The sequence below is a fragment of the Oryctolagus cuniculus genome, chromosome 13 (assembly GCF_964237555.1).
Source record: "Oryctolagus cuniculus chromosome 13, mOryCun1.1, whole genome shotgun sequence".
In the NCBI taxonomy this organism is placed as follows: Eukaryota; Metazoa; Chordata; class Mammalia; order Lagomorpha; family Leporidae; genus Oryctolagus; species Oryctolagus cuniculus.
This window is the reverse complement of record NC_091444.1, coordinates 61,170,912-61,193,440: the sequence shown is the minus strand read 5'-3', so window position 1 is coordinate 61,193,440 and position 22,529 is coordinate 61,170,912. Positions and strand designations below refer to the sequence as shown.

At 38.9% G+C, this 22,529-nt stretch overlaps 1 protein-coding gene across 1 annotated transcript in view; it reads right to left on the bottom strand.

Annotated features, from left to right (window-relative positions):
* HEATR1 (HEAT repeat containing 1) overlaps positions 1-22,529 on the bottom strand; it is a 57,298-nt gene that overhangs the window by 19,160 nt on the left and 15,609 nt on the right. Inside the window, exons 13-28 of the mRNA XM_002717318.5 lie at positions 20,429-20,524; positions 19,918-20,006; positions 18,558-18,769; positions 18,132-18,253; positions 17,385-17,576; positions 16,450-16,633; positions 16,165-16,301; positions 14,677-14,869; positions 11,973-12,142; positions 10,746-10,904; positions 8,219-8,461; positions 7,824-7,955; positions 1,743-1,846; positions 1,443-1,586; positions 739-857; positions 521-642 (exon numbers count right to left, since the gene is read on the bottom strand). Of these exons, the coding sequence (XP_002717364.2) occupies positions 521-642; positions 739-857; positions 1,443-1,586; positions 1,743-1,846; positions 7,824-7,955; positions 8,219-8,461; positions 10,746-10,904; positions 11,973-12,142; positions 14,677-14,869; positions 16,165-16,301; positions 16,450-16,633; positions 17,385-17,576; positions 18,132-18,253; positions 18,558-18,769; positions 19,918-20,006; positions 20,429-20,524 (2,418 nt within the window). The remainder of the gene's footprint in view (positions 1-520; positions 643-738; positions 858-1,442; positions 1,587-1,742; positions 1,847-7,823; positions 7,956-8,218; positions 8,462-10,745; positions 10,905-11,972; positions 12,143-14,676; positions 14,870-16,164; positions 16,302-16,449; positions 16,634-17,384; positions 17,577-18,131; positions 18,254-18,557; positions 18,770-19,917; positions 20,007-20,428; positions 20,525-22,529) is intronic.

Sequence of the window (22,529 nt, the reverse complement as noted above, 5' to 3'; positions counted from 1 at the left end):
CTACTAAAACCACTAGTTGTTCATGGTAAATATGTGAATTTTATAACATAAACTTTAAATAAAAACAAAGAAAAAACCAATGATTTTTAGTTATTTCTGAATTATCACTCCCTTTGAGAGCTACAGATTTTCTTCCAAGGAAAAAAAACACCACACACATAAATCTTGCACATATTTTCAACAAATTAAAACCCCCTAAACTTTATGGAAAATGCTAGATTAAGACCTCTCGCCTAAATCCCTATGAAAATCCTTGCAGTCTTTTCAAAAAATCTTCAGTTGATGTATTTTACTTAACAATGTGATCAGCAATCTTATGAAGACTACTACTATTTGCATTTAGAAAAAAAAAAAAAAAAGAGAAAGTTTGGCAAGATCAAGTGGCTCACCCACTTCAGCAATTAAGAGGCAGGGCTGAGAGTCCCAACAGCACTGGAAAAACCTCAAAGCCTAATTAATTTAAATCAATAAGACCCAGTGCATTTCCGAGGAAGGAAAACACTGGAATATTAACACTTACCGGAAAAATTCCAGCAATGGTACCCAAAAGTAAAAGGGCATGGTGATGGGTTTGAGGCATCTCTGAAAGGCGGATGCACTGAACTATTAGTTCCACGTTGAACTTCTCCTCATCTACAACATCTACAGTGGGGAGAAATTTTTAAAAAATCCAAGTCATAGGTATGTTCACTCTCAAAATAGGTAGTTTTCCCACCCCTCCTTCTGGCATGTACATACCTTTAGGTATTTTGCCACCATCTGGAGAAAGCTTTTGGCAGATGTTGAGCAGACAACTAAGAATTAATTGTTTGGTGTATTCCATATTTCCCTGCTCCAGTGGCAAAGGTTCTAAACACCTTTAGGATATTCAAAAGGAAAGGAAAGGTTAACAGTTATACAATGGACTGTCATATTAACGACCATTGCCAAGATCTCATATTAAATAAGGAACTAAAAAACTACCATTAAACATAAAGTCTATAAACACAATGTAAGATTTCTAATGCTAATTTTTTTTTCTCATATAGACAGGTACTTATGTTAAATTATTGCCACAAACTCCTGCACTTGTCATTAATCTATTTGGGATCTTACAGGATAATCTTGAGTTACTTTGTTTTTTATATGAAAGTATACCTCACAACTCAATGACATATTCTATCACATACAATATCTTTACATACAAGTAACAAAGTCCTGGGCATGGCATGGAAAGTTAAGAAGAAATATTGGCTAGAAGGTGACTAGTCACTAATTGCATGCCATAGAAAAAGGTCAGTCTGGGGCACTGGCAATGTGCACCTACAATGATTCTTTCACTTTTAAGTAGCAATAAAACAGTAACTTGCTTTATTTTACATACTACTGGAAAGAAGGGATTGTCAAAAGGAGAATGTTAAATAAATGAAATAGGCAAGAATTAGAATCCCATGTGTCATTACCTTGACAGCAAGTTAAAGAGAGTTGGTATCAATATCTGAGGACTTCTGAGCTTCTTCTTGTGTTGTAGTAACTCTAAGATGAGGGTTACTCTTTGCCAGTAAGAACCTTCAACTTCTTGAACAGATTCTAGATCTTGTGATTTTCTGAGAAACACAGAAGACAAAAAGTTGGAAAAATAAAGCAGTGTAATTGCTGGGTAAAAACTATCATACTCAATTACACCAAACTGACATCAAAATTTCACAATGATTTCAGCTTGGGGAACAACATTATGTTCAAAATGCATTCAAAGCTCTTACTTCTGTTGCATTTTTTGTCTTCTTGTTTGTTGAACTGTGCCTAAAGGTTTAGCTTTATCTGGTGGCTCCAGTTCTATTCTGACTTGTTCCGCATTAATGGAAATCTAGAAGGAAGAATGGTTAAAGACATATTTCACTAGGATAAAACTGAACAATAAACAGTGATTAAAAGAGATATAGTGAAAAGGGTCATCTCCATATCACTCTTGATCCTAGCTCAATGCCCAAAGACAAATATCACTGATAATTCCTTATTGTGACCTTTGGAAATTTTTTTTTGCTTTCAAACTTTTATTTAATGAATATTAATTTCCAAAGTACTGCTTATGGATTACAATGGCTCCCCCCCCCCCATAACGTCCCTCCAACCCGCAACCCTCCCCTTTCCCACTCCCTTTCCCCTTCCATTCACATCATGATTCATTTTCAAATCTCTTTATATACAGAAGATCAGTTTAGCATACATTAAGTAAAGATTTCAACAGTTTGCTCCCACACAGAAACATAAAGTGAAAAATACTGTTTGAGTACTAGTTATAGCATTAAATCTCAATGTACAGCACACTAAGGACAAAGATCCTACATGAGGAGTAAGTGCACAGTGACTCCTGTTGCTGACTTAACAAATTGACACTCTTGTTTATGGCCTCAGTAATCACCCTAGGCTCTTGTCATGAGCTGCCAAGGCTATGGAAGCCCCCTGAGTTCACTGACTCTGATCATATTTAGACAAGGCCATGGTCAAAGTGGAAGTTCTCTCCTCCCTTCAGAGAAAGGTACCTCCTTCTTTGATGACCCATTCTTTCCACTGGGATCTCACTCGCAGAGATCTTTCATTTAGGTACCCCCCCCCCCCCCAGAGTGTCTTGGCTTTCCATGCCTGAAATAGTCTCATGGGCTTTTCAGCCGGATCCACATGCCTTAAGGGTTGATTCTGAGGCCAGAGTGCTGTTTAAGACATCTGCCATTCTATGGGTCTGATGTGTGTCTCACTTCCCATGTTGGATCATTCTCTCCCTTTTTTATTTTATCAGCTAGTATTTGCAGACACTATTTTTGTTTATGTGATCCCTTTGGTTCTTAGTCCTATCATTATGATCAATTGTGAACAGAAATTGATCACTGGGACTAGTGAGATGGCATTGGTACATGCCACCTTGATGGGATTGAATTGGAATCCCCTGGTATGTTTCTAACTCTACTGTTTGAGGTAAGTCAGCTTCAGCATGTCCCGAATTGCACATCTCTTCCCTCTCTTATTCCCACTCTTACATTTAACAGCGATCACTTTTCAGTTAAGTTTCAGCACTTAAGAAGAATTGTGTATTGATTACAGTATTCAACCAAAGGTATTAAGTAGAACAAACAAAAAAAATACTAAGAGGGATAACATATCAAGTTGCTCATCAACAGTCAGGGTGAGGGCTGATCAAGTCACCGTTTCTCATAGTGTTCATTTCACTTTAACAGGTTTCCTTTTTGGTGCTCAGTTAGTTGTCACCTACAAGTGGTATTTGTCCCTTTGGGATTGGCTTATTACACTCAGCATAATGTTTTCCAAATTCCTAACAGGGATCACTTTTCAGTTAAAATTTAAACACCTAAGAATAATTGTGTGTTAATTACAGAGTTCAACCAATGGTACTAGAACAAAAAAAAATACTAATATCAATGGCTGTATTAAGATTTAAAATAAAACAAATAGGATCTTGACTTGTTTTGCTTTGTATAATCGGAAGACAACCTATATCAGCATTTATCATATATATCATATATATAAATATATATCATATATATTTATTATCACAAGTACAAGAAAAAATATATATATATATATTTTTGACAGGCAGAGTGGACAGTGAGAGAGAGAGAGACAGAGAGGAAGGTCTTCCTTTTTGCCGTTGGTTCACCCTCCAATGGCCGCTGCGGCCGGCGCACCGTGCTGATCCGATGGCAGGAGCCAGGTGCTTCTCCTGGTCTCCCATGGGGTGCAGGGACCAAGGACTTGGGCCATCTTCCACTGCACTCCCTGGCCACAGCAGAAAGCTGGCCTGGAAGAGGGGCAACCGGGACAGAATCCGGTGCCCTGACCGGGACTAGCACCCGGTGTGCCGGCGCCGCAAGGTGGAGGATTAGCCTAGTGAGCCACGGCGCCGGATTACAAGAAAATATTTCATGTAAAAGTACACTTTGTAAAAATACACTTCTACAATGAAAACTAACAGTTGCAAGTTCAATTTTACCTCTAGCTGATATGGCATGTCTAGCAATCTTACATGTTCTCTGGCAGGCTGTCCACTAGACAGAAGATGAAAGAATTGTTTTTTTAAAGATTTATTTATTTATTTGAAAGAGTCAGAGAAAGAGGGAGAGACAGAGTGTTTTTTTGTTTTTGTTTTTTTTTTGGACAGGCAGAGTGGACAGTGAGAGAGAGAGACAGAGAGAAAGGTCTTCCTTTGCCGTTGGTTCACCCTCCAATGGCCGCCGCGGCTGGCGCGCTGTGGCTGGTGCACTGTGCTGATCCGATGGCAGGAGCCAGGTACTTATCCTGGTCTCCCATGGGGTGCAAGGCCCAAGCACTTGGGCCATCCCAAGCACTTGGGCCACTCCCTGGCCACAGCAGAGAGCTGGCCTGGAAGAGGGGCAACCGGGACAGAATCCGACGCCCCGACCGGGACTAGAACCCGGTGTGCCGGCGCCGCAAGGTGGAGGATTAGCCTAGTGAGCCGCGGCACCGGCCAGAGACAGAGATCTTACATCTGCTTGTTCACTCCCCAGACGGCCACAATGGCCAGAGCTGGGCCAGGCCAAAGCCAGGAGCTTCGCCCGGGTCTCCGATAAAGGTGGCAAGGACCAAAGTACTCGGATCATATTCCACTGCTTTCCCAGGCCATCAGCAGGGAGTTGGATCGGAAGAAGAGCAGCCAGGACATGAACCAGCACCCATTTTGGATGATGGTATCACAGGCCATGGCTTTACTCACTATACCATATGCAAGCCCCAATAGAGGAATTTGAATTAATGCTTTCCTTTTAATAATCCTGTAAAATGGTTTAAGATAATCCCTTTTGAATTTTTTTAAAAACATTTATTTATTTGAAAGGCAGAGTTACAGAGACAGGGAGAGACAGAGAGAGATCTTCCATCCTCTGGTACACTCCCCAAATGGTTCCAACAGCCAGGGCTGAGCTGGGCTGAGGTGGGCTGAATCAGGCTAAAGCCAGGAGCCAGGAATTTCTTTTGGGTCTCCCACATGGGTAGCAGGGGCCCAAACATTTTGGCTATTTTCTGATACTGTTCTCAGACCATTAGCAGGAAGCTAGACTGGAAAGGGAGCAGCTGGGACACAAACTGGCACCCATATGGGATGCTGGCATTGACTCAGGTAGCATCTAAACCTTCTGTGCCACAACACTGGACCCCTAAACTAAATCTTTTAAAAAATTTTATTTATTTCAAAGAAAGCAAGAGAAATCATGAGAGCATAAACTGCCATCTGCAGGTCCACTCCCAAATTCTTGCAATAGCTAGGGCTAGCCTGGGGCCAAAGCTGAGAGCTAAGGAACCCAATCCAGATCTCTCGTGTGGGCAGAACTCAATATAATCCACAGTTTTAAAAACTACTAAGAATAAAATCAAACACTTTTCCATATGAAGGATTTACTCAGCTAAGGAGAAAGAATGACTTCTGGGATATCTGCCCTACCCTCTTGTCATTTGATGCTACTACCTCATTACAGACTGCTTATAAAATCTGAATGAGGAGAAAATGTAAACCAAAAGCAAGGGAACACTAACCCATGTGAATCCAACTTCAGATTTGTGTTTAACTATGCTCTCATCCTACCATGCTCTTCCATCTGCATGGTTTGTCCAAGTCTCAAGTTATAGCCCTGTGTTTGCCCTTTGTTATAAGATACCACTTCTCCAGAGTGTCACTCAATTCTACATTCTTCCCTCAGAGTTACAAACTAGTAAGTAATATAGAATAATCCACAGTTTCAAAGTTGTAAATCAGATTTTTCCTAACCAACAAGGAATAAAATGCATACATAACAGAAGCCACACTCAGCTGCATGCCCAGAAATTCTTGGGAAAGATTCTGACATCACAACTAATGGAAAGACTGGATTCTGAGTCAAAGAAAACAACTGTAAAAAGTATCTTTGAGACAATCCTGGGAATGTAACTATGGACTGGATATTACAGGAAACCAAAGAACTGATCATTTTTTTCAGGTGTGATAATGACATTGATATCATATTAGAAAATGTTCACTTTTTTTAAAGATTTATTTTTTATTTGAAAGGCAGAGTCAGAGGGGTGGAGAGGGAGAGGGATAGGGGGATAGGGGGAGAGGGGGAGAGGGGGAGAGGGGGAGAGAGAGAGAGAGATTGACCGATCTTCCTTCTGTTGGCTCACTCCCCAATTGGCTGCAATGATCAGGGCTGGGCCAGGCCAAAACCAAGACCTAGGAGCTTCATCCAGGTCTCCTATGCAGATACAGGGGACCAAACACTTAAGCCATCTTCTGCTGCTTTCCCAGGCACATTAGCAGGGTACTGAACCAGAAGTAGAGCAGCCAGGACTTGAACCTGTGTCCATATGAGATGCCAGCATTGCAGGAGGCAGTCTAACCAGTTATGCCACAATGCTGGCCCCAAAAATGTTTATTTTTTAAAAGATGCATACTGAAGTACGTAAGGATAAGAAGTACAAGATGTTTCTAGATTTAATCTAAAATACTCAAAGAAACAGGAAAAAATGTTAAGTAAATATATCAAGATTCTGGGGCTGGTGCTGTGGCGCAGCAGGTTAAAGTCCCAGCCTGCAGCACTGGCACCCAGTAATGGGTGCCGGTTCGATTCCCAGCTATTCCTCTTCCTATCCAGCTCTCTGCTATAACCTTGGAAAGCAGTAGAAGATGGCCCAATTCCTTGGGCCCCTGCACTCATGTGGGAGACCTGGAAGAAGATCCTGGCTTCTGGCTTCAGATCAGCTCAACTCTGGCCATTGCAGCCATTTGGGGAGTGAACCAGCAGAATGGAAGACTCTCTCTCTCTCTCTGATTCTATCTCTCTCTGTAACTCTTTCAAATAAATAAAATAAATTAAAAAAAAAAAATCAAGATTCTGAGAACCACAGAAACTATACACTAGGACTTCAAAATATTATTCCACAGTTTTGTAAACGTGTCTTCCTAAAATCACAACAAAACAAATGCCAGAATATCCAGGCAGATTCTGACAGTTTTCAACATACAACGACATTCATTTCAAGAAGTCTGAGGAAAATGAAGTTAAAAGGTAAATTTTTTGGTGTAAAATATTTTGGAATCCATGCATATGTGGGATCTACAGAAAATTCATAGAAAAATGCACATTATAAAAAAACTATGTGTGGATTTTAAAATATTTTGTACCAAAATAAACTTATCTTTTAAGTCCATTTTTTTCTTAATTAAAAAAAATTATTTGAGAGGCAGAGAGAGAAAAGAAATGTCCATAAAAATTAGCAGGCCCAAGTCAGAAGTCAGGAACTCAATCACTTGAGCCACCAGTGATGCCTCCCAGGGACTGTATTAGCAGAAGCTAGAATCAGGAGCTACAGCTGGGAGTGGAACCCAGGCACTCTGATGTGGGACACAAATATTCAACCTGTGTCTTAACTACCAGGCCAAACACACATCCCCTACAAACATTTTAAGACACCCTATACACATAAAACCAATGAGTAGATTCTTAATTCCACAATATATGCTATTAAACAAATGTTTAAATTAGGATAATCTGTCACCCAGCTCAACATCAAGCCATTCATTCCTATTCCTTTCATGACAGGTAGATTTCATTTAATCTAAGATCCAAATACACACACTCACACACAAATACAACGTATCCTACCTGATAAAAACTAGAAATATTTCATGCAATAAAAATACTGAAGACATATAATTTTGATTTTGTTATTTACTATGACTTTTCCATGATTCTTTTTATACATTGGACCTCTTAGAAGCACTGCAAAATGCAGGATACTTAAACACAGTAACACACAAATTTCAGTTGTATGTAACTTACCCCTTTAAAAACACTGCTAACAGTCTGAGCACAATGTGAGTTTTTACAGTTCACCAGTAAATCAAACAACATCTGCAAAAGTTTCTGCTGAACTTTCTCATCTGATATAGTGGCAAAAAATGGTTTTGTAATCTAGAAAGGGTAGAAAAAAGGCAACTGAGTTCAATGAACAAATCTGTATTCCAACAAACTACTGTAAATCATTTACACAATACAAAATCTTTTCCCATTTTGCCAGTGAAAATGTAATTCTTCTCAGTGAACCATGTACAACATTCAGAGGGTTAAGTATACCACATTCCTTTGTAACATGTCCAGTCTACTACCAGTAGCTTTCTCTACTCCAAATAAAATATTACAGAATTTTACAAGCTTTAATATGCCTATTCACTAACCTTTTCAAGTGCTGTGATCTGAACAGTTGGCATTCCTGTGTAAAGTTCTTTAGTTGTATGCACAGCTTTTATAAATATATCTAGACTCTTCGGGTCTTTATGTAATAGAAGAGCTGAATCTTCATTATATTTTCCCAGAGCAAGATGCAAAATAATGAGCTCATCTTTCAGGACAGATGTGGGTTCTTTTTGGATCTTTTCCAGTAGTTGTTCAACCATAGGCAATAGTTGAGAAAGCACCATCTAAAGATCAGAAAACTTATCAATAAACAGTTACCTATACCAACATGTTTTGACTTGTTCTGAATGACATCCAAATATACCTGAGCAGGACTGGGAATTTAGCCTGGAGAAAAAAAATCCAATGATGAGCTCTCAGCCAAGATCCCTCATTAAAGCATTAAGTCCTCTCTTATGGTCACCTATACTGCTCAAAAGCTTTAAATTCTTCTGAGATGAGCAGAGAAATCATCTGTGAGTGTTCCTCAAGCCCATTTGAGAACATAAAATACAAACTAAAATTTTAGAGCACAAAAAAAATTTGTAATATTCTCTTAAGCACTGTGCACTTCCCTCAATGTTTTAACTTGGTATAATTAAAAGAAGTATTAATTCAAGTTATACATGAAGTCTTTAGCAATTAAACCAAGGGCAAGCAAATAATGGCTTGCAGGTCAAATTCTCTGGATCACTTTTTTTTTTTTTTTTAGGATTTATTTTATTTATTTGAAAGACAGAGTTACACAGAGAGGTAGAGCTAAAGAGAGAGAGAGGTCTTCCATTCTGCTGGTTCACTCCCCAAATGACTGTAATGGCCAGAGCTGAGCTGATCCGAAGCCAGGAGCCAGGATCTTCTTCTAGGTCTCCCACATGAGTGCAGGGGCCCAAGGAGTTGGGCCATCTTCTGCTGCTTTCCCAGGCTATAGCAGAGAGCTGGATCGGAAGAGGAGCAGCCAGGACTGAAACCAGCGCCTATATGGGATGCTGGCACTGCAGGCTGGGGCTTTAACTCACTGCACCACAGTCCCAGACCCTCTGCATCACTTTTTTGGGGACATTTTGTTAACTGAAACATGACCATTGGTTACAAACTGGTTTGTGGTTGCTTTTCCGACACACCGAGAGAGATACGTAGTCATAACACAGATTGTAGGGGCCAGAGAGTTTAAAATATAGTTGTGGGGTGGAGGTGGCAGAGCAGTGTTACAGCACTGCATGCTGAGTTGCTGCTTGTCATGCCAGCATCTCATATTGGAGTGTGCTTGCACTGCCTGCTAATGTGCCTGGGAAAGCAGCAGAAGATGGTCCACTACTTGCACCCCATACGCCTGGGAGACCCATATGAAGTTTTAGGCTCCTGGCTTCAGTATAGATCAGCCCCAGCCATTGTGGGCATTTCGGGGAGTGAACCACCAGATGGAGATCTCTGGGTGTCACTCTACCTATGAAGTACATTAGTAAATCTTAAAAAAAAAAAAAAGTACAGTCAGGGGACTGTTTCTAGAACCCACTCTGAGGATATCAAAATCCACAGATGCTCAAGTCCCAACATAAAATGACCACAGTTTTGGCATATAACCTACACATACCCTTAAATTTACTTTAAATCACCTCTACATTTCTTTTACCTAATACAATGTAAGTGCTATATAAATAGCTATTAGACTATATTGTTTAGGGAATAATGAGAGAAAAATCTTATGTCCAGTAGTGAAAATTTCTCCACTGCTGCCCCCACCCTAAATATTTCTGATCTGTGATTGGCTGAATCTAGAGATGCAGAACCCACAGATATGGAGGGACGACAGGATTTACTATCTGGTCCTAAGCACAGAGAGTCTGTCCACTCTAGTCTACTATACCAGAGGAACTCAGAGCTGCTAAGTATGATCTGTGTGCTGTCACCAGGAAAAGCAATCAAATGGTCTTCACTCCATTTTACTCATTTTAGTTCTGCAGCCAGGCCAAGACTAGTGAAACACACATGTATTTTTTGGAACATAAAGATGAAGGACTTTTCTCCGCTGATCAGCACATACCAAACATAAACAATACACAGGGTCTCATAACCTCTTTTTCTTTAACCACAGGCTTCCTTGAGAACATATGAAAGTTATAGATTTTCCCCTCACCCTGTAAAATGCACAAATATATTTAATAAAAGCAAACAATATTGACTTTTCACACTTGTATATCTTAATATATTCTCCTGAATGAATTTTTACTCAAAAAAATAGACACAAACCACAGTTCTTTAACAGCAGTATATCCCTATGAGATTTTAAAATGAAGTTGATAAGGCAGGGATAACATATTTAATTTTTAAAATGGGAAGAAAATTACCAGTGTGTGCCTTTTGTATCCCATATATTTTTCTCCACCTCAACCCTGCTCTCCCAAATTAACAGGAAAATAAGCACTATTGAGTGCACACATAAACCTCTTGGCAACACCCTCCACATGAGCAGTTACAGTAATCCTTTAGGAACAGCACACGGAATATACAATCCATTTAAATTATACCTACCTCACTGTTGACTTTCTGAAGTACTTTCATCAAATCTTTTGCAACGTAAGATGGGCAACTATATACACAATGTAGTATGTTTTTCAAAGTTTCAGACAACTTCTGCTGAGACTTTAGTTTCTTTTCTTTCTGTAATTCCTCAAATAAAGTAGCTAAATCCTAGGATACCAAAACATTGAACAAATAGGGTTAAGGAACTACAAAGGCTAAATTCCTAATAATGGAAGATTGTTTCTCAAATGATGACAGTTCTTAGAACTTTTCATTTCCCTTGACAACCTTAATAGGAAACCTTATTAATACCCCAACATTCAGTCCACAGTGTGCTAACTAAAGTTACTTTGTCTAATTTGCAAAACAAACAAAATCCCAAAGTCAGCTTACTATGAAAAATCAAATACTGGTCCAACTAAAGGATAAGGAGAGCAGAACTGAAATATGTCTTGTTGTGGCTGGCATTGGTGGCATAGTAGGCCTGCAGCACTGGCATCCCCCTATGAGAGCCAGTTCCTGTCCCGGCTGCTTCTCTTCTAATCCAACTCTCTGTCTATTATTGACTGGGAAAGCAGCAGAAGATGGTCCAAGTGTTTGGGTCCCTGCACCTGCGTGGAAGACCTGGAAGAAATTCTTGGCTCCTGGCTTCGGACTGCCTCAGCTCCTGCCACTGTGTGAACTAGCTAATGGAAGACCTTTCTCTCTGGCTCTCTTCTCTCTAATAAATAAATAAAATGTTTTTTTTTTTTTTTTAAAATGTTTTGTTATCTTTAAGAAATAGGGGAGGGGCTGGCGCTGTGGCACAGTAGGCTAGGTCTCTGCCTGCAGCATTGGCATCCCATGTGATGCCAGTTTGTGCCCCAGCTGCTCCTTTTTCAATCTGGCTCTCTGCTATGGCCTGGGAAAGTAACAGAAGATGGTCCCACCTGCATGGGAGACCTGGAAGAGGTTCCTGGCTCCTGGCTTTGGATTGGCCCAGTTCTGGCCATTGTGGCCATTTGGAGAGTGAACCAGTGGATGGAAGACCTTTCTGTCTCTCCCTCTATATTCAAATAAAAAAATAATAAAAAAAATTCTTAAAAAAAATAGGGGAAGAAAAATAAGCTGGTATCAATATATCAGTTTCTGTATTCAATAATTTAGTCTACCAAAATCCCTATAAAGTAAATATGTCAAGAATGAAGACCTGTACAAATGGGCATGTACACACGCAATGTTCTTTGCTGAGTTTACCTGAACAACGTAGGTGGCATCTGAGGTGATCTCCTCTGCTTTAGGAACCAAATGATTGATCACAAGATGAAACTGGGACGCCACTCCACTGAAGGCCTGGAGACACTGAATAGCAGCCCTACGTACTTCTTTTATGGGACTTCCCAAATTAGTGAGTAGAGATGGCACCACTAAAACCAAAGGGGAAAAAAAATGTTAAGCAGTAGTTTCTAAAATGGTGAAGGACAAAAATTTTAATAGCACCAAAGATCAAGAATCAAAAGTTTCCCTTCCAATACAAACTTTCTCTCTGAAGACTATCCACTGTTTAATTATTTGTTTACTATTCTGGAAAAATGCTATGCTCCCAACTATATTCTTTTGAAAATATACACAAGAGTATAGTATAGACCCTGTTCGGTACCAATTGCTATCACATCTCAATACACATTGGAAGTTTTCTATGTAAGTACGTATATATCTAAATCAAAACATCCCTTTTACTTGAAAAAAACTCCACTGTATTCTTTGCAAGTTTAAAGCTAATATTTAACTGGTAAAGCTTCCAGTCTCCTGGCATCAAAACAACATTGCAAAAAATGTCCCAGTACATACATCCTTACATAAGCGTGTGCAGGAAATTAACTTGTATCAGATATTTTGAAACTATGCTGTCCCAGAATGATATTCTGAAATTATTCTGGTGTAGAAATTTTACAGTCAAATTTTCTTTTTTTTTTTTTTTTTTTCCTGTTGCTCAGAAAAGCCCTCCCCATTCTAAATGAATTTTTGAAAGAGTTATTTCATTGAAAGGAGGAGCAACAAAGAGAGAAGCAGAGACAGAAAGAGTATCTTCCATTTGCTGGTTCACTCTTCAAATGGCTACAACAGCTAAAGTAGGGCCAGGCTGAAGCCAAGTAACAGATTTCCACTGTAGTATGCCCCATGGGTGGCAGGGTCCAAGTCCTCAGCCCATCACCTGCCACCTTTCTAGGGGCATTAGCAGGAAGCTAGATCAGCGGCACAGCAGCCAGGACTTGAACTGGCATTCTGACATGGGATTCCAGCACAGCAAGTAGAGGCGTATAAGTAGATGCTTAACTGCTATGACAACACCAGCCCCTCCAAATGAATTTTATTTAAAAATTTACAGACACAGATACCACATGTACTCCACATTTTCTTCTAACACCAGAAATAAGTTTTTAAATGGTCAATCTTTAGATCACATGGAATTTTTTGTATAAAGAATGAGGTTGGTAGCGAGCTTTCTCATGTTTGCAGTGAAAATGCCAGCTTTTGATCTGAAGTATACTTTACTCTTATTCTGCTGTTACTTAATTAGTAGTAACTATTGATTTTTATCTGATGCTTTTTCGGACCTTTGGAATAATTATGAGTTTTATTCTAGAACATTGATATGGTCAGTTACATCACAAAGTTTCCTTTTATTGAGCCAATTTCATATTCTTGACACATGTTCTATCTGGGCAAAGGATTATTTTTATAAATGTAATACCAGATCTTATTTGCCAGTATTTTGTTCAGAATTTTTGTATACTATCCAAGCAACCATGGCCTATAGTTTCATTTTTGTCTGTAAGCTTTATCAATTTTCAGTGGTATGTATGCTATTTTAGGCAAAGAATGTGGGAGTGGGGCCAGTGTTGTGGAACAGTAAGTAAAACTGCCGCCTGTGACATTGGCAGTTCATATGGGTGCCAGTTCATATCCCAGCTGCTCCACTTCTGATTCAGCTCCTTGCTAATGGCTTGAGAAAAGCAGAGAAAGACAATCCAAGTATTTGGGCCCCTGTCACTCATATGGAAGACCCAGATGAAGCTCCTGGCTCAGCCTGGCTCAACCCTGGCTGTTGCAGTCATTTGGGGAGTGAACCAGCAGATGAGTTCTCTTACTGTCTTTCCCTCTCTCTCTGTATTCTTTCAAAGTAAATAAATCTTAAATCAAAAACATCTATTTGCTAACATTTCCTGTAAAGTGGAATAGGGCATCTAAAAACATCTAAATTCAAAGTACTAACTACTAAGCTTACTATGTTCAAGTAAGACTGGCATCCAACATAAATCAAAACTTTGAGGCTGGCACTGTGGTGTAGCAGGTAAAGCTGCTGCCTGCAGTGCTAGCATCCCATATGGGTGCCAGTTCGAGTCCTGGCTGCTCCACTTCTGATCCAGCTCTCTGCTATGGCCTGTTTGATGCTGGTCTAATTAGGTGAGATACCCTCATTCATCAATACCTATATATCAATCTACTTTCCAATATGACATTCAGTTTCATGAATTCTGTATCTTCTGCAAAATACGCAACTCTACTTTATTAAAAACTAAACCTTTCTTTTGGAAATATTGAACATGAAAATGACATTTGCCTGATAAAAGAAATAAATACAGGAGGATTTTTAGAAAAACAGTAAGTAGTCAGCTGATTACTGAATTGTATCACAATCATTTGGCTTCAATATATATATAAAACCCTGTAATGCTGGAGCTCAGAAAATGAATTAGGAACTTAAGTATAATCACTTGCTATTTCTATTATTAAACTTTAGTGAGATTTCACAAGGGCTGTAACTGAAAAGCTGTAACCACAGACAGCATATATAGCCATTACAAAAAACATAAAGTTATAATTTTCCAAACTATATAAAGCACATTTAAAGAGAGCATTGGTTGGTTATGAGACAAAACAATGCTACTTTCAATACCTGGAGAAGACATGGATGCCAGCTGGTGTTTACACTGTGTCTTCTGAGACGAGAGCACTGCACAGCCCACATAAAGAGCTTGAGTGTGCAGCACTGCTTTCAAGCTGCAGTTAAGTGGATTTGAAAGGCTAGAACCGTAAGTCCATAAAACAGAGAAGAACTTGAATAATCGAAAAACATCGTCTAGATGTACCTAATTAAAAAAAAAAAGGTAAAGCTTAATTCTTACTCAAACAAGTTGGCTCCAAATTTGCTTTATGCTACAGTAAAATTATAAAACACAACAATTTTAATGCAAATGTTTTTGCTTTGTCTAATCAATTGAAATTATTCTAGGAGCTGGCACTGGTGGAGAAGGTTAAGCCACCACCTACAGTGCTAGCATCCCATAAGGGCACTGGTTGAAGTCCTGGTAGTTACACTTCCAATCCAGATCCATGCTAATACACCTGGGAAAGCAGGGAAAGCTAGTCCAAGTCACTGGGCCTCTGCCAACCATGTGGGAGAACTGGAAGAAAGAAGGTCCTGGCTCCTGGCTGGCCCAGTCCCAGAGGTTGTGGCCATTTGCGGAGTGAACCAGCAGATACAAAATCCCTTCTTCTCCCCTTCTCTATATATCTGTGCCTTTCAAATAAATAAATAAAAGGGATGGTGCTGTGATGTGGCAGGCTGAGCCACAGCCTGCAGTGTTAGCATCCCATTTGGGTGCCAGTTGGAATCCTGGCTGCTCTACTTCCAATCCAGCTCCCTGCTGGTGCACCTGGGAAATCAGTGGAGGACGGCCCAAGTGCTTGAGGCTCCTGGGTTTGGTGTGGCCCAGCCCTAGCTGTTGCAGTCATTTGGGGAGTGAGCAAGCAGATGGAAGACTTCTCTTGCTTCTCTCCCTCTCTGTAACTCCGCCTTTCAAATAAATAAATAAATCTTTAAAAAAAATTATTCTATACTTGATACTTTAACCATCTGGGAAGGCTGTCAACAAAACATGATATTTAGAAGGCTCATTCCAATTTGGCACTTGAAAATACCTAAAAACAAGGACATTAAGTAGAAAATCAAGATAAGAATAGCATCTAGGAAGCCTCATTAAAAAAATACTTCCAAGAGGGAATGAGTGATGTCAAATGACTCTGCAGAGAGACCAAGTCAGACAAGAATAAGAACTGGCAACATGGAACTCACTGGTGCGTGGGATGAAATCTCTATGTATTTGCTTAATAACCTCTGTGAACATCAGCTTTGTCACTTGTAAACAGTACTAATTAATCAGACTGGGCTTGGTGATTCTTGAATACAGTAACAGGCCTAAGTGGTTTTCAATCAACCTAGTGATTAGCATCATGATTATGGCACTGCATTCGAGGGCCTGTGTTTGCCATCATATACTCTGTTTAAGTCTACTTTCATTCCCACTATAAACTATTCTAACTAAAATAATCTATAATATCTTCTCAAATGAAAGATTACGCCTGAAACATAAGAGCCAAGTACCTTTATGAAAAGTTTCATCAGAACTCTGAAATGTAAAGCATCAGAACCCTCAAGGATCATCTCAAAAAGCCCAATAAGCAAGTGCAGATAATCTCTGCTGTCTTCTTCCAGCTGTTCAGGGTTCCACCACGTATCATCTACAGAGACATGGAAAAAGAGAAATGACACACAAACTTATGTGAACACCCAGCTACAAACTTTTCACTCAAGACAAAAGAAAACTGCAGATCCAAGAATTCATTTGGCAGAATATCACATTTAAAAGATGCACACCCTGTATCTTACCTTTAGGAAAAGATTTAGGAGCCTTCAGTGCATAAATAAAAATTTTTAGGGAAAATACAAGTAAAACTGAATCCTCCACTGCAACCCTCTGGCCACTGTGGAGCTGCTCTATGTAATGTGCCCATAGGTCCACTGGTATCCCTCTGTCTATCATCAGTTCATAGTGCCATTCTGAGGGGATTTCCTGAAAGGTTAAAGGAAACAAAACATTAGTACAGACTTTAAGAAGTTCCGAACAAGTAATGGGTGGACTGTAAAACAATGTCTTTAGTGAGCGATTAGATGACATGAGTTCAGACAACAATGGCTAAGGCTACAACTTATAAAATCTCAAGCACATGTAAATGTGAAAAAGATGTAATTCATTTGGCAAGCTCTGTAATGAAGAGCCCTCTGAATCTGAGGGAAAGTAAAAAATAATATTACTACAGACAGAAGATTTTAAAAGAAATAATCTTGTTATCTCAAAAATATGGTAAAAATATAAACAGGAGAACATGTCCCTTAGTAATACTACCAAAACCATAGTAGGTTAGAGAGATACAAATCTAATATTACAATTTAAAAAACAGAAAAGTTCTGTTCTAAGCAAATAATAGAATGAGATGTTTTGTTCAAGTGCTAATACACAAACTGAATTCTTCACCACTAGAGGCAGTTAAATGTTGCTTGGAAAATTACTAGATAAAGAAAATAAAGGGGAAAATCAACAATCAGATATAAAACACTGCAACCTTTAATTTCTGTAATTCTATTAAATTGTCCACAAAAAGTACCAGACTCCCGAATTCACTCCCTACTGCTCCCTAAGGCTGCTTCACATGTCATTCAGCTGGTTTCCACACACAAAACATCTGAGCCTCTGATTTCCAATTCTGCTGTGATTAACAGGACAGGGTAGGCTGTTTCTTAATTTTCAACTTTGCACTCCTTACCAACGCAGTAATGACACTCTGAAGCTTCTTTATTTTTTTTTGCAACAAATTGAAGACCTTTATGGCAATTGGGAAGTGGGTTCCTTTTAAAGATGAACAGCAAGAGACAAGTACAGACATAATCACATGAAATGCCACTTTCTGCTTCAGGTTAAAGGCCTCCTTCTCACCAACATTTATTAAATCCTCCACCTTGAAAAAGAAACACACTCCATTACTAGCAGCTCTCGATTTTCATAAAACAACTTTTTCTCTCCAGGCCTACCTTAGGTTATTTATTTTTCAATTAGAGTGAGATGACAAATACAAAGCCTACAAAAAGTAGCAAGCACTTATTTCTAAGTAATTACATCAATAAATTATAGTGCTCTTGACAACTGGTTAATGTATTTAAGTCACATATTAATACTTATACAAAGGTCTATTTATCAATGCAAAAGTAAATTTCTCTTCTTCCAGATCATTTTCTTTTTAACACCAACAAAAGACTATTTTAAGAGAATCAGAGAAAGAAAGGTAAAAAAGCACACATTTTTAATGGTCTAATACAGAATCACATTGAAAAAAGGATATAAAATAGACTTAATATTCTGCAGAATATATTACATAAAATTGTACTTATTTAAAGCAAACAATAAAAGTATTCAAAAATACAGAGAGACACTAGTAAAGCAAAAGCTAAGAAACTAGTAAGAATATGAAAAGGAAATTGGAGAGGAAGGGCGGGGGCTTAGCCAGCACACCTACCATCCTTAATGCTGAAGAAAGATCTCCTGAATTTATATTGTCAGCCAATAGCTGAATCATCTTCTGATTTGCTATACCAACTAATCTTCCTGACTTTGTGCTTTTAATCATATTTTCAAGAGCTGTAAAAAATATTGAACACAGAGAGCCCTCATGTCACCAATATTCACGTACAGAGTCACAGAAAGTAAGGAATCCATGACAAACTTTGACTATTTCTTTACAAAGGTTTGCTTTTCACTTTTCCTTTTATACAATTCTGAATTTGTGAGTCAGCTTCTTTTTCATTATATATTTTTTATCTTAGCAAAAATCTTTAAAACTCTTACTGGCATATAATAAACACAATTTCAAAAAATGAATATAGCCAGTTTTTCATTGTGCTGTGTTATCCATTTACTCTGTCTAAAAAACTCAATTTCCTACCTTCTTTCCAGCCTCTTAATAAAGGATGTAGAGAGCAAATTCCCGACTTTGATAAATACATAGCAATCTTCATTTCAGCAGATTCCATATTATCATTGGTGATGACCATAAAAGGCAGCAAATTCACAACCACCTGACTTGACAACTGATCATTCTCACTCAATACCTCTTCTTTAATTAGTATGTCTGCTGATTTCTCAAGTATCTTGCACCTGAAAGAAATGTAAGCACAGGTGGCTGAGACATGCTGTGTCAGATTTAAGAAGAAATTTATCATTTTGGCTCAAATGACAATATCCTGGCAGCCTCAACAAAAATATTTTTCAGAGAAACCATGACATCACTTAAAATCCATGACAATAAGGGAGTTATTTAGGATGATAACTTTTTTTTTTGACAGGCAGAGTGGACAGTGGGAGAGACAGAGAGAAAGGTCTTCCTTTTTTTTCCGTTGGTTCACCCCTCAATGGCTGCTGTGGCCGGCGCACCGCACTGATCCGAAGCCAGGAGCCAGGTGCTTCTCCTGGTCTCCCATACTGGTGCAGGGCCCAAGGACCTGGGCCATCCTCCACTGCCTTCCCGGGCCACAGCAGAGAACTGGACAGGAAGAGGAGCGACCGGGACAGAATCCAGCACCCTAACCGGGACTTGAACTTGGTGTGCCGGCGCCGCAGGCGGAGGATTAGCCTATTGAGCCGTGGCGCCAGACTAGGATGATAACTTTAAACCACCACCCCATCAAATCCGTCCCCCCTTTTTGAGACCTCTCTATGTTAACTTAACATGAAACAAACATATTGCACCATGTCTCAACTCTACCAGAAATCAGATTCACTCATGCACTAAAAATTAACTGAGCACATCCTACATGAGAGCTACCCATGAAACAGATTCAACAACAGACATGCTCTCATCCACTAAGAAAGGTACTTCTTATAAAATTTAGGCATCAAAAATAAAACAACCAGAGCTCATCAACTACTTTTGAAGACACCATGTACTTGTTTTGAACTTACCTTCTTGTTCAGTATTTTTGCGCTTATGTTTAACAATAAAGTAATTATTATATAATATAAAGTTGAAAATTAGAGAACTCTTCCCAACCTATTTCCCAAAATTCAGTATTATCTACACCCCCTTGCATTTTATTAAGAAAAATCTCCAACCCAGAGAATAATGAGGATATACAAACACAAATTAGTTCATTCTATAATGCAAGAAAGTATTACATGAAGGTCTATTCAACATCATGACCAAAAAGTAACTTAACTACATTAAGGGTAATGAGAAAAAAAGGTCATCGTGACCTTGATACAATGACTGTATTCAAATTACAGTATGTACAGAAATGAATACATACCATTCCCTATTCTTTGAAAGTTCTGCTCTTCGAAAGAGACTCAGAAGATGTGAAACAGTCTCTTCTGAACTAAAGTGTTGCTTGAAAATCTAGGGGGAACAATATAGACATGTAAGTTTTTACTTGCTTCAAGTATGTATGATGCTTTTAAGATAAACTTTAGAAAATAATGAATTATAAAGACTTTCTCCCAAAATTCCTAGTGTAACTTAAAAGTTTTGAGAGCAACTTCTCCAAAGTGGCATCCATGAGATAATTTTCCATGGTCCCAAATATATTAAAAGGAACATAATAATTCATAAAGTACTTCTCCTTCCATATGTAACATATTGCACAATTTAATTACTCCTTTGAGCATCTCCTAACTAGATTTAAGTGTGTGAACTCAAGAGAACAAACTTCCAATGGAGTTTTTCAAATATATTCCTGCCTAAAGCAGAGAATCATCTGAGAAAGCAAAAAATTATTTATAAACAAAATACACATCTCAACAAACTACAAATTCACTCACCTCAAAAGCACTTATAGCTGACGAAACAACGTCTACATTATCATCCTCTAACCGGGCTAAAACAGCTTCTTTTATGAAAGACTCATCAATACCCTCCTGAGCAACAGAAAAAAAAGTTTAGTTGTTGCTAAAAGACTTTTTGCTAGAGAGAAAGCACAATTTTATGAGAAGCACCCCAGAATACTAGAAAAGAAACACAAGAAACACAACACTGCTCTGCATGATCATTCAAATGCTCTGGAACTAGCTCATTTCTAAAGGGTCTTTTGAGAACGGTAATTTGGTTCACATTTTTCTTTTCATTTCCACTGAAAATATGAAATATAATTTTTGTATTAAGTGAGTTCACCTTTATAAAATGAGTGCATGGGGGCTATGTTGTGGCACAGCAAGTTAAGCCCCACTTGGGAAGCCCAAACCTTATGTATCAGGGTGCCAGTTCAAGCCTAGCTTTGGCCTGGTCCAGAACTGGTTATTTCGGCCATCTGGGGAAGGGATCAATGGATGAGACCTCTTTCTCTGCTTTTCAAATAAATAAATCTTAAAACAAACAAAAGCCCAGTTACTGACAGTGTATAAACTAATGGGGTTTAAATCCTCACTCTACCACTTACTAGTTGTCTGGTCATAGGCAGGATGCTCATTAACCTTTCTTGGGCTCACTGTTCTCATCTGCAAACAGGGCTGCTAATAATATGAGTAACGCCTACCCTAAAGGGTTTTAAGAGCATAGAAATCTTGGGGCTGGCTCTGTGGCATAGCGAGTAAAGGCGATATCTGCAGTGCTAGCATTCCATACGCGCGCCGGTTTGAGTCCTGGCTGCTCTACTTCCAATTCAGCTTTCTGCTATGGCTTGGGAAAGCGGAAGAAGATGGCCCAAGTCCTTGGGCCCCTGCACTCGTGTGGGAGACCTGGAAGAGGCTCCTGGCTCCCAGCTTCAGACTGGCGCAGCTCCGGCCATTGTGGACAACTGGGGAGTGAACCAGCAGGTGGAAGACCTCTCTCTCTGCCTCTCCTTCTCTCTGTTTAACTCTTTCAAGTAAATAAATAAATCTTAAAAAAAAAAAAAAAAGAGGATAGAAAACTCAGCACTTACACATAATAAACACTGTTATAAGTTGGCTACAACTACTACCAAGAGTTTCACAAAGATAAGGACATTGTACTGCAAAGCTAACATACGAGAAATTGAGATTTTTAAATTAGAAATGAAACAAATGAAAACTAAGCATATACCTATTTACAGCTGCTAATCAACCTGAATATCTCCCCATCTGCACATGGCAGAAAAAAACGCAACAACTACATAATCTTAGCAAAAATATGGGTCACTCTATTGGAAGAAAAACTAAAATCCTAGGATTTATAAGAATTAAATCATAGTTTCATATTTCAAATGTTACCAAAAGGTCCTAAAGAGCTAAGAAATGTTATATATCTATCTCAATATCGAATTCCAAAATAGAACTTACATTCTATCTTTGATGGAGACAGGAAAATGAAAATCTAACACACAAATTTATCAACTATAATATTCAAGCTTGTAATTGATTGTATGAGTATACACTGGCCTTATTGAAAAAGTAACCAAATCCAGAGAAAAGGGAGGAAGAGAATAAAAGGATGAGTAAGGACTTCAGGAATCCTCTTTATTTTAGATATTAAAAAAAAATTCAGTGTGTTTAATCATTTAACAAATCAGTAAGATAAACCTACCAACAATTTGTGAAAGCAACATAATTCATGACAGGTCACAATGAAATACAGCAACAGTTCTGAAAATATTACATCGACCACCTTTTAGTATCTGTTCACGAGGCAGACAGATGAGTGAGTGAGTGAGTGACAGAGAGAAAGAAACAGCTTGCATCTGCTGGTTCATTCCCCAAATGCTTGCAATGGTCAAGACTGGCACAGGCTAAAGTTGGCAGCAGAGAACTCAATCCAGTTCTCCTACATGTGTGGCAAAATTTGAAACATGACCAGCTGCTTCCCCGGGTCTACAATGGCAGGAAGCTGGAATTGGGAGCCAGAGCTGGGCATGGAACCCAGGTACTCCAATATGGGACAGTGTCTTAAATGCCAGACCAAATGCCTACC